General features: G+C 39.8%; 1 protein-coding gene across 4 annotated transcripts in view; it reads right to left on the minus strand.

Moving 5' to 3' along the window:
- The window catches only part of NFKB1 (nuclear factor kappa B subunit 1), a 47,256-nt gene that overhangs the window by 14,580 nt on the left and 19,548 nt on the right, over positions 1-13,128 (minus strand). For 2 of the 4 annotated variants that reach the window (XM_066317869.1, XM_066317867.1), the window contains exons 6-13: positions 12,175-12,338; positions 11,250-11,408; positions 9,546-9,650; positions 7,592-7,683; positions 6,879-7,017; positions 4,299-4,421; positions 3,289-3,378; positions 2,241-2,435 (exon numbers count right to left, since the gene is read on the minus strand). In XM_066317869.1, the coding sequence (XP_066173966.1) occupies positions 2,241-2,435; positions 3,289-3,378; positions 4,299-4,421; positions 6,879-7,017; positions 7,592-7,683; positions 9,546-9,650; positions 11,250-11,408; positions 12,175-12,338 (1,067 nt within the window). Of the gene's footprint in view, positions 1-2,240; positions 2,439-3,288; positions 3,379-4,298; positions 4,422-6,878; positions 7,018-7,591; positions 7,684-9,545; positions 9,651-11,249; positions 11,409-12,174; positions 12,339-13,128 lie in introns of all 4 variants that reach the window. The other 2 variants (XM_066317868.1, XM_066317866.1) reach the window with 1 other exon arrangement.

Genomic DNA, 13,128 nt, shown 5'->3' on the forward strand with positions numbered 1-13,128 from the left:
AGGCTGGCAATTACAAAGTGCAAACAAGTACAACAGACTGTCATTTAAAGCACACATGGGGAGACAATAGTCGGGATTTCCAGCTACACAAAACCAGGCATTTAGACTGGGTCAGAAGCGTATCCCTGATGAGCACATCACTGCTGTAAGGCAAAGACTTACTCAGCTATCCATCTTATTGTTCTGGCCAGTACATCCCTGTGGCTGCTGTACTATTTGCCTGGGCTGACGGATTCATATTTACTATTTACTTTTTAACATATGCTATATTTCGGATACATATTCACAATGAAGGGTGTTAAGCAATTTAGTCTTTTGTCGTTATACGCATTTCCGAAGATCAGAGAACTGGATGTTGAAACTCCCTGGTTTTCCATATCAAACACACAGGAAAGATACCCTTCAAAATATTACATACATCTTTTAGTCTAATACCCAAATGATCTAGCCTGCAATAGCTATTTTATGGAGGCTGTTCTTCTGCACCGATTCTTTGTATAATCTGGAGTTACAAATTGCCTCCTTTCACGCCTTTACAACAGAAAAAAAAAGTCAAGTTCCTGCCTACAGTATTACTTGCTTGGGAAACAGGTAAACAATTCAGACCCCTCCTTCACAACAGCTAAATGGTCATTATTATTTCTTCATATTAGCACAAGATTTTGTTCTCTGAACCAGTCACAGGATTTATCACAACCAAAACGGCAAACAGCGGGTTGCTTCAGCTTTTCTCAAGAGCACCATCCATTCCAAGATCAAAGTAGCTACACCTTGGAGGTGTTTACAACTACAGCCCATCTCCTGTGCCACTTTGGATTCCCAAGCTACAGTTGCTAGTACTGTTAACAGTAAGTGTCAGACAGGGCTGACACACACAAGGTAATGTGCTCTCTTCCTGATCCAGGGAATAATAAAAGTGGTCTAGATCATGTTGCACTTGGTAAAAACCAGAACCAAGAAATTCCTTTGTGATCAATTCCTACCACTACCATGTCTCTCTAATCTAACTACTGTTTTTTTATTTTATGCTAAGCATGATTACTCAAATCCTTTAAAAATTGTCCATCAACAGTTTAAAAACAACAATCTAGGAAATGCATGGCTTCCTGTCTGGGAAAGGGGGATTTGTAGTCTTTATATATTTTAGAACTCTGCTGCTAAACCAGTTCTGTTGAATACCCTTCCTTTCCTCCTCCTTTTGCTTTGTTGCCTGAAATAAAAAGACAAAACTGCTTGCAACAGTATTAAAATGGTAAGCTAAAAAAGCAGTTCTTTATTGGAAGCTTCCAGGTGTGTCCATAGTTATGGGCCATGGGCACACCCAGAAACAGATTTCTATAGTTTTTAAGTTTAACAAATTATCCTGTCTAACAAACATTGTCCAATTAGGAGAGCAGTTGGTTAGGTAATTTTCCCCCCAGGTACTACTCCACTGGAGTTGGTCCAGGGCTGCTTTGTCCCACTTCTTATTTCTTCTAAGATTCTGACTGGAAAACAAAATGTTCTTGTAGGTCCTCTAGTTAAAAATAAGACTAAACAGTATTTCAGGAGTGTGTTGTAATGTTAGCTTATTACTCTAAAATCTAAGAGAAAGGGTAGGAAAAATATCAGGAACTGTATAACCACATATTAATGGTCTACAAAGCTATAAATAAAAGAAAAATACATAAAAAGCAAAAATTTTTAGGCATTAGTTCAATGTGTAACACTTTGCTACTGCAGTTATTTTACTGTGTATTTGCCAAATAGAAACAGGTACCTTTACATTTTAGATTTAAACTTAAAATGCTACTTTGCACACAATTCAAAGGTGTTGCAGGGAAGACCTACTGCAGGTCATAGTAACATCCATTAAAGTCATCCACTAAAGTGTCTCATATATCAAAAGCCAAGTCAACTGCTGAGTTATATTCCCTGTGGCTTCACTGCTTGCAGCTTCCTTCCTTGCACAAGTTTATTCCAAGGCAGTGTTAAACATGCCCAGCAGGCAAAGCTGTCTCATCTCCCTGCATGACAAGCAGAAGCTCAAGTGTCCAGCGGCAGTACAAAGATGGAAGGTTATCTACAGAACTAGGTATGGGGAGGGACAGATCTTGGGGAACAAAATCCCTCCCGTTTCCTCTAGGAGGCATTACCATGTTCTGAAAATAGCAGACATTTTTGGAGTTTCCAAACCTTTAATGCTTGCTTTGCAGTACTGCAGTTTGATTTACCCTGAGTGCATTTACTTGCTCACTTACCCTGCCACCTGCAATCTGCTTCACTCACTTCAGCTTTACAGGAAGAAACAGAATCCTCCTTTTTCTCATTAAAAGCAGATGTTCTGCACTCAGTCGTCTCCACGGTTTCCACCTTCACATCACGTTTCACGTCCCATTTGTCACTTTGTTTATCACAGCTCTTTCTGTCCTGTTCAGCTGTGCAATTTGATAGACCTTCTAACAAAAAGTACAATCATTAATGTCCAGTACTGTTGCTTTTTTTTTTAATACAGATGATAAAACTCAGCTAGACAAAACCAAACCCTGAGAAATGAATACAAAAATCTACTTCACTGTAAAACTTATCACTAAACTCATGGATCATAATATTCCAGATGGCAACACATATGGACAGACACAGTGATGTGACTTGCTTTAAAGTGATGTTAATTTTTGACAGTCTCTACTTTTTTATATATTACAACAGATTTACCTCTCTTTTCATGGTACAAGAATGTAAGTCTGAAGTACTCACACAAAATCTAGCAGAATTACTCAGACTGTTTTTTTTTCTCCCTAACAGCAGATTCATCCCCGAGACTCTGGAAGTATCTATGGAGTAATGAACATGGACATCTGAAATTACCTTCCTATTTTAGGAAGCCAACAGTGTCCTTATTATTAACTTAGTCTTTTCCACTGATTTCTCTGGGCTATGGTGTAGTACCAGACTGTGGCAACAAAGGAAGATACATTTCCTATGGTCTACACCTTGGGTCCTCTGTAATCAGCACATTCAAACAAGCAGGAGGGCTGTTGCTTCAAACAATACACTGAATACAGAAGCACATGGAAGGATTTTGGTGACTGCTTCTCAGGACTGCACAGTAAGAAGGAACTACACTTGGAGAGGAAAAAAGAGAAGCAGGGCAGTATAAGCTACACAAACACGTCTGCTACCAGAGGTTTGAGAAGACGCCCTCTACAGCATGCTTAGCTAGACCTGCCTGACACTGCAGCTCATACTGTAAAAGAAAATACAGGTCAAACTCAATTCAAATGTTGGAAGAAAGAGTTATGCTGTTACCATGTTTCATGCCAGCAGTGGACTTTGTTGTGCCAGGATGGAAATGCATCCCTCCAAAAGCAGAGTATCCGTATGAAGGAAAACTGAACCCTAAATAAAGGAAAAATATTCTGAATTAATAGAATTACATCTTCAAACAATGAGAACACCATCTACAAGAACACTGAACCTAAAGAACTGAATTTTTGCTTCCTTCATACCTTCTGCTTTATTCCATCCAATTAATTTTCTAGACTAAAGGTGAACTCTTCCCTATCCCTTCAAAAATCCAAAGAAATTCTAGGTGGCTGGCTAGTGACACTCTCTATCCTAACATCCATAACACCGCACAAATGTAGTATCACTATGTCTTTCCTCTAAAAATCAACTGAGACATCACAAGCTGCCTCTGTGCTTTTGAACCTTTGTGATTACAACACATTCGTATTCTGGTGTTATGCTATACATGCGCTGCCAGCAACACATGTAGCAATTTGAAAACTGCTGCCCTATTCCTTGCTCTAAAAAAAGGGCTGTGGTTCAGGTGACATTTGCTGACCTATAGGTTTTTAATGCTCCACTGCAAGAACCAAAGCAATGTTCTCATGATCCTGCATATCGGATATACTCTGACTTCAACAGACCACAGTAGAGAAATTACTAAAGAGCATCTCCAATTTTTAACAGTTATTTGCACCAACAGGGTTAATTCCACTCGTGGGCCAAGAAACAATTGAGAACCTGTTTAATTTTAGAAATAATAGTTAACTGAGCTGTCTCATGAATTCCTAGGGCCTCCAAGGCCCTAGGAAGCAACAGAGCTTCCAAAGTGGGAAGGCAAATGGGATGATGAAATGTTTAGAGTAAGGAAATACTTGGTTGAATTGAGTAACAGTAGAATAAAGGCAACAGAGTCAGGTCTTATATGACTAGGTGACAAAAACCTCTTTACATTTTAAAAATCAGCATAAACATCCATCCTACTCTCAAATGGAACTCTTTTCCCTCTTTTCCCAAAACTGCTGCCTTACCAGAGCCAGCACTGCCACCTGCCCCTCCATACATGCCACCACCTCCGGTGCCACTGCCTCCACCATAGCCATCAGAGAAGTTGGGCATGAGCTTCTGCCGTTTCCTTTGCACTTCTTCTTTATCTGGGATAGAAGGAACAGAGAGAACAGGCAGTCAGTCCTGCTGGTGGCCAGGCACAGCACAGGGTGTGCATACAGAAAGCATCACAACAGTTACTAGTTCATACAGGAAAATGTAGAGTGTGGTAGAAAAGTCAACTTTCCTCAAGCTCCAAGTAGCAGAAAATCTTTGTATGTATCAGAGCAGAGAGAATTTCTCTGAGAAACAAGCCAGTGCCAAGTCCCCAGTCAGACCAGCAGCATCACTTCAGCCTGCTTGGTCTCTTCAGCCGCATCACTGCCTTATGCTCAGCGTTGGGGCACACATGTGGAGATGACTTGGGGGCTCAGAGATTCCTTCAAAAATGTCTCATGTACTTAGAGCCCTGGAGATCAGTGGTCCCAAAATTCTTCCATGTCTAAGCCAAGTCATGAATCAGCACAAGTGTTCCAAACCTCAAATTCATTGAAGAGAATTTGCCTTTGGGGAATATAAGCACAGGCTCTTCTTCCAAGCAAATCTACTTCAGAAATGGAGCCTTATCAGAGGATCACAAGGCACTTTTGAGTTTCAACAGTGCAGAGTACCTGCAGTGCCCTTTGAACTTTTGTTTATGGGATGGCAAGAAATGGTGAAAACCATGCTTGCTTGAAATTATTTACTTAAAGTACTGTAACAGCCACTAGAACAAAGACAACTTATTTTCAGGCAGGGACATATTACTGTCAAACCATGCTGAGAAGCAGGAGAAAAAAAAACCTAAACTTATTTTGTACTGTAAGTACAAAATAAGACTTAGTTCCCCTGGAAATCAAAACACAAAGATTTAAAAGGACTTATCCCAATGACTGGGGAAAGTGAAAATGTCACAACAAAAGCTACAAAAATAGGGATACAAACATTACATGGGTTAAAATCCAGTAGAACCGTTGAGAAAAGAACAAAATATCACTTGTTTATTAAACCATCTAGTAGTTTTTAACAGCCATATGACAAAAAGAAATTTCATGCACAGGCACATCAGTCCATGCATCAGATGACAGCTGAATACATGAGACAGTACATTGACAAAGCCACGTGCATTGTTTCCTACATGAGGTACACATGATGTGTAAGTATGTATGCATGCACACATCAGGCATACTCACACTGATGAGGAGAGAAAACTCTAGAGAGCAATCTAGTCTGAGAAATACAAAAAAATCCACATATGTGTGTCTAAGTTTGTGGGAACATTTTTAACAAGGGAAAAATATAGTTCCTAAATTGTAATTTCATGATGAAACTATATAGGGGATCTGAAAATGCACATAATGTTGAATTAATTTCACTCAATTAAGAGGCACATAAAAGAGGTTTGCTTCAAATCTGGCAACTTTGCTCTGCAGCTGAACACTTCACTTCCCTTAACACTTGTGCAAGAGGTTCCTGAAATCATTACCAAGAAGAAATGATCTAGCAGCTCTGGAAGCTTTTGTGAATTCATGCTTTCTTGCTATTTTATTCTAACAGGTGTCAAGTAGACTCACTTGGACAACCACCACTCCCCCTCCTCAGCTGTCCTGAGTCTCTCACCACTAATGCACACTTATTTTAGAGACTTTGACAGGGAATTGATTTAAACACTGCTCTACTTTAGGCCCAGAAAACATTCAAGATTAGAATTCAGTAGTGTAACCTGCAGGCAGGTAAACTGCTAGGCAGAAAGATAATCTTAATACAATGAAACACCAATTATGACTTGGGCCTCAAGGCATTTCCGTATCATCAACATTATTGGTATTTAAAACCATGACTGCCAATGCCATTCCCATCAAACATTTCAAATGCCAGCTTCAAAGGGAACAGATCTCCTGATTAAACTTCTTTTCACTAAGAATTTAGGAAGCAGGTCCAATACCAACTATCTTACTTCTGCTAAGCAACTAAAATTTTAAAGAAGAAACTGAAACAGCACTTTCCTTGCTCTCACAAGAAATGTTTTGGGCTTACATAACTAGTACAGGCAATTGGAAAATTCAGAAACAGTGACATTAGCAAGAGGTAAAAGGTGAGAACTGCAAAATAAGTACTTCTTCCAGCAGGCACCAAACAGTTTTTGGTTTAGGGTTTCATTTGAAAGTACTGACAGTAAAATCTCTTCAGGTATTATTTGGCAGAAACTCAGAGGAAGAGTGCCACCTACTGTATGGACAGGCATGTGTGCATATAGGCACTCTGCAAAGAACAAGCCTCACTTGGAAAATCTGCATGGATTTATTGCCTACCCGTCCTACAAAACCCGTCCTACAAAACCCATTATAAACCTACCACACTGCATATTGATTCTGCCCAAAACAAGGGCACATACATTTTCTAAAAAAAACAGCTAAAACCAAAAAATCCTCACCCAGTTCCCCACCAGTTCTATCTTATTAGAAATATTCCTAGGGACCCTACAGTTTCCATTCCCAATCTATAAAATGGGTTTAATAAGTTACCTTTGATCTCCGGATAGTAGAGAAAAGGCTTTGGTTCGCTTGTTTCTAGATCAGACTTCCTACGCAGTTGTACAAATACAGATGCTGGCTTTGTGATATTGACATCTCTGTACTTGGGTGTTTTGAACACAATAGCAAACTGCGAAGGAAACAAAGATAAGCATATCTATTACAGAGCATGGCTTTTGACAACGTGCTATTTTGAAAGCTTTGGTTTAGCGCTTCGGAGGCAAAAAGTTCAGAGCAAAGGGCTGTTACAACAATAAACTCCCATTTTAGTTTTCAGTTTCACTTCTGAGGTTGATTTCTAAATCCTTTTGGGAAAGAAAGAACTGCCATGCTAAGTGCCACCACATCCCATATGTCAGTACTGCACTGTTTGTCCCCTCATTCTTTAGCATCTCCTCTGTGGCTTTCTCAGGGTATTCACAGGAGCTCTCAGAGCTGTTGATGTTTATGTTGATAAATCCTATCCCAATTTACAGATGGTGCATGTTAAAGTAATGGGGCTTTCTCCTAACTTCCTTGCACTGTATTCCTAATTACCTAACAAATATCTTTAAAGAACTGGGGTTTTTTTATATTAGGAAGCAATGAACCAAAGAGGTCAGTCCAGGATACAGAAGCTTTTACATAATTTATGAACTATAATATAATCCTAGCTTACAGAGGTGGGAAAATCATTAACTAAGGACAAATGCTCTGTTACTTACCTGTCTGTGTACATCAGTAGGAGAAAAATCTCCAAAGCCTTCCCACATACCACCATTCTCAGCCTCTTCATAGAAACGTATTTGAATATCATCTGCAAAGAATAAAAGGAACACCCTGGGATGTTTGTGCACTTGTTTAACCTTTGGCTATGGTTATTTCAGATAAAAATCAACATGGTTACTTTTTGGCTGGATGAAAACACTACACAATACATCAATTACCTTAATCTGTTTTAAAGAAAACAGCAGAAATAACTCATTTTTGACATCAAGTTTACATCAGCCTAATCCTAATGACTTCACTAAAGTTGCTATTTACTGAGCAGTAAAAAGAGAACTGGGTTCACATCATCTTCCTATTCTAGGGTTATAAAACATTCCAGAGGAGCCTTATTTGGAACAAACATGTAAGGAGGGGAGAACTTGAAGCATGAAATGTAGAAACCACCCTCTCTCCTCCAACAGTTTCAGTTCAAAAAACTGTAGCAAAACCTGAACTGCCACAGTTCAAGTTCCGCTTGCTGCTGGCAGAGTGCCAGGGTGGAGCTGCAGCTCAGAGAGGTCAGGGGATGAGCGAGCAGCATGTCAGCAGGGATCCTTCACCCTCCAGAGTGCACAGGCCAGACACATGGCATTTGGCTTCTGCTCCTCTAAACAAATTTTCTTTAATTCTCTTTGTATTTATTTATTTATGGGTTTAGGAAAAGCATCCCACTAGTAAATTCCTTCCACAGCACTCCCAGTGAGAAAAAGCTAGAAAAAGCCTATTGTCTCTTAGGGCAACTGATGCAGGACAGGCTTCTGTTGCAGACAGACTGCTTCCCCTGGTCCCCCACCTGCTAGTCTTAAGACTCTAAACCACCACTTCCAGTCCTGCTGTCCTGTATGCTCAAGTTCCTTCAGGCAGGAGGTTTCTGAAGGCAGTGAGGTCAGGGGAAACCCCAGTCTGGCTGAGGGGAAACCCCACCACAGGGCTTCCACTGAGTCAGACATTTATTTATTTATTTTGTGCGTAAGAGTTATGTTTTATCTCAGTCCTGCTGATGGCAGAGGGTAGATGCACTATTAAAGGAAAATGGTTCTTTCAAAGTCCCTAAAGTCCCCCCAAAGCTTTCTCTCTTCCCTAAGTGGTAGGAGGGCATTTACAAGAAAGAGAGATGGGAAAGGACAGCCTGCACCAACAGAAAATGTCATTGTGGTTTTAACAACATGTGCAGGGATGGATTCCAAACAGATGAGAACAGGGCACCCACTCTACCAAGTAATCTGCACTAGGGTGTCCCAAGTACTACCTGTAGCTGAAAAATACAAAGGACTTCCCTCATTCCCATCTTTTTACTTAGCCCAAATATAACCAACCACATTTAACCATTATCTTCCAATAAAAAAACCCAAAGCATCCTAACCCACACTGCCAAATTCTCACGCATTCAAAGCCATGAGCAGAGATTGAAAATGAACCTATGAGAAGTATCTGTTTACACTGAGTAACCTCTACCATAAGCATATACATAAAAATGAAGTTATTAGAAGCAATGCTGAACACATTAAGCTCCCATCAATGGTTAACAGACAATACTCATATTTACTCTTTACAATCAGAAACTTAATAATAAATCAGAAACTTTAGAGTAATTCAGAGCAGGTAATAGTTAATGGAGCCAAACATCACCTGGTACCCACTACCCCCAGAATTCCAGAACATGGGCAAGGGCAGAAACTTGAGAAGAACAAAGATGGTCTCTGTGAAGACAAGAGAAGCTGAATTTGCTTTGCAATAGACTATTTTGATTTATTAAACCTCTGCACATTCTGCCTTGACTTCCAGAGAGGCTGAGTGCTTACAAGTCCTGCTGCACTACCAGAGTGGGATAACACTAAGGACAGCACAGTAGACTTTACATGTACTCCAGATGAACATCCTGGTGTGCCCTACAATACTCGTGACTCTTACCTTTCTGAACCTTGTCACAGAGAAGGTAGATCTCTTCCCCTCCTGTCACACACCCCGCTGTTCTGTCCATTCTTACAATTTTTAGGTTGGAGGCATTGGGAGCTTCTATTGAAAGGGAAGATTAAAAAAACTCTGCTTACTTATGTAACAGATTTAGACTTAAAAAAACCCAATGAAGCAAACACACAGAAATGCAATAGAAAGGCAAGCTTCCAACACAACCTACCTGAATTTGTCTGTGTTTTTTTAAACATGAATAAATCAAGGCCTGTTCATGTGAAAAAAATCTCGTATCTTCTAAGCTTTGACTGAACAGTGAACTACAAAATAAGGTCTCAGCCACTGCAGTACAATTACGCATCCAGCACTGCGCACTCATTTTATGACAACAGGGCTGTACAAGAGAATGTAATTTTTTCCTCCCTGCTTTCTGACAGCGACACTCTTGAGAGCTGTTAACCTGTTTCTCACTATCTACAGTGCTTTGTTTTACACTGTCCCTTACTTAAAGCATGCCAGTTTTTGGCCAGTGTGCTGGACGGTGATAAAGCCCACCTCCCACAGATCCTAGTAGAAGCATCAATAGACAACTATTGGTCCTCAAGACAGAACTTTCATCTGCTAAGTTAAGGCAGCTGTGACAGGCAAGTTATGCTACCACACGTTTTGTCTGTTCTGTGAAGGCTTGAACGCTGCCAATAAAGTATACAAAAAAAAACCCCAAACAAAACCCAAGAAAAATCTTCTGAAATTAGCAATCAAGAATTCACCTTGGGAGATCAGAAACTAGTAACTGACATCTGTGTAGCAACTTACAACAGCAGAAACATGCATACAAAATGTCCCCTTTCTTTGTCTCCTAAGTTTTGGACAAAATTTTCTACCTCACTACATTTCCCAATTAACAGCAAGGCACAGACTATAGTAGGACAGTTGCATTTAATACTTTTTGATCTAGGCTTTGTCCTTAAAAAGCAATAATATAGACTATGACTGGTGCACAAAGGAAAAAAAAAAGGTACTTTTTCTGAGTCATTACAGAATGACTGTCAAGAACATGGGAATCCACATCTTCAAGGGAAGAAAACTCAGGCAGCAGAGAGGGTTCAAGTAAGATGAGTCAGTATAATTTAACAGCACAGGGGAAAAACACAAATTGAAAAAATTCTCTTAGAAAAAAGACAAATAGAGGAATGCTCTAAAAAATACTGACAGATCTAAAGGAAATGGATTGAGAACTCCAGTTGCATTATCTTTTAAAATACAGACAAGCAGATGGTCTGCAAAGCTGAAAGGTGTCAAATTCTCAACAAAGATAGAAGCAAAGTATTTTTTTTTCCTCACATCTCATGTAACAAATGCTTTGTCACAGAAAGCAACTGAAAACTCCATAAAATTCAAGCCCTGCCTATGGACATAACAAGAACTTACAAAATCCTCATAATAAAAGTGGCAGGATTAAACATGCTAACAGCAGAATAAAATCTTCCTCTATGGCTTACATTGCCATCTATCAAAACCAGAATGATAACTATATGTATTTGGACAGACATGGGGCTAATTATCCATGGGTTACTTGTTATTCATCAAATACCAGGCAGGCAGGTCTAGATTAGTCTATGTACAGCAGTATCTACCTGTCATTTCTGTGTGTACAAAAGCCTGTCCCTTATTAAAACAGTAATTAAAGCCAAATATACTTACTGCTGTCATATATTGCATCCGATATAACAGGATCGAGTTTCCGTGTGAAGCTGCCGTTGCTGTCAGGGAGGAAGGCCGTGAACATGAGCCGCACCACGCTGAGATCCATCTCCTTGGTCTGCTGCAGGGCTGCCTGGCGGATGATTTCTCTCTCCCGTTCTGGAATTGACAGACAGAGGAATTAACACAAAGGGGAATTAACACATCCTCCACAAAACAGAGAGAACAAAGGAACACCCAAAGGCATGGATAGTGAGGAAATGTCGTCTTTTACATTTAGCATCCGCTGAATTTTCCCTTTCTAACCAGAGTACAGCAGCTATTCAAATTACACTGCGTTCATCTTGCAGTTTGTGCATCAGGTCTTATTTAAGTTATATAATTAAAAGACAGAGAAAATTGTTATTTTCTGCTCTAAATTTATAAAGGTTGTGAAAAGGATGAAGGCCATCCCTAAGGACACCAGAATTCCTGGTGTTCAGAGTGATAAAAGGACAGCTGGCGCCTCTATACAGTACCTGAAAGCAATGCAGAGCACAGGTTTTACAGCGATATGGGTGAAACGCAGCCAAATGAAAGAATGTTCTCAAAAGGAGATCCCTAAGTCAATTAAGGACATCATGTCTTGCTGCAACAATGCAAAATCACTCTATTTAAGAGCTTATTAAACAGCATAAGAGCAATGGAATACAGGTGCAGAGGCTGGTACAGACAGCTGTGGAAGGAATTTTCTCCATTCTCATGTATGCATTGATGCCTTTCAGATTCCCTAAGACACGGTAACAATGCATCATCTTCTAAAAGCACATAGACATTGTCTGTTGTCCTACACAAGGTTTTTTCCTAGCTAGGAATCTATGTTTTCAGAAGCTCAGCCTGTTTTTAATAAAAGGCCATTTAAAACCAGGCCATCATTTCCACTTACCAGTCAGTTGCCTGTCTCCACACCCTTCCGCCTGCAGATAGCTGAGTTCTGGATGCACCAGGAGTCCTGGGTTGTATCCCTTCTTGCAAGCATCTATCATGCGTGTTTCCAGAGTTTCAAACACTTTCTTCTTTGTGACATGAAGTATTCCAAGATTTGCAAACCTGCCAGATTTTGATGGGGGGAAGTATTTTCTTAATGCTTTAGGCCAGACCTGCAGCGATCCAGCCTTTCTCTTATCAGAGGCAGCTACACGACCCAAGTCTACAGAAGGACTCTACAGGCTTACTGAGACCCTATTAGCTTTTGAGGGAGAATATTCCATCAAGAAAAATTCAGTCGATATCACAAAACATGTAAAATGTGCATCTTTATATGACAGTGATCATATGGCTGCACTTGCCTATGACATAAGTAGTAATCTGTCAGGTTTCAGACTTCCACTGGGAAAGCAACTTACAAAATGTTGAAAAATCTGGTAGTCACACTTTGTGTGCTGTGTCTTGGCAATTACATTAATATGTCATCCTGTATGTCTGTCAAGCAACTGCTCAGAGTATGCTCCATCTGTTGAAAATGGTTTGGAGAGCAAGCTAAGAAGCTGAAAACAGTGCAATATTTTCCAAAGAAAATGTTTTAAGCAAGGCTCTGGTCATTCTGAAGGTGTTTTGGGTATCTATTTGAATGAAAATTTCCATCATACAAGGTGTGCTTTTGTAAAAATCTGCTGGCACTTTTAAAAATCAATTAGATTTGGAAGTATGAAAACAAGACAATAAACTCAGTTTTCATGTGGGTCAAGTGAGGACAGGGAAGCTGGTTCTAAACATCTGATGAAAAACAAGACAGGTTAGAAAATGAGCCAAACTTTTCAAGATGAAAAGGAGCATTTGAAATAAAGCTATTTAAATTGTTTTGCACGGTAAAGTCAGTGCACTGGGCTTGGACATCAAA

This window comes from Sylvia atricapilla, chromosome 4, assembly GCF_009819655.1.
Source record: "Sylvia atricapilla isolate bSylAtr1 chromosome 4, bSylAtr1.pri, whole genome shotgun sequence".
NCBI lineage: Eukaryota > Metazoa > Chordata > Aves > Passeriformes > Sylviidae > Sylvia > Sylvia atricapilla.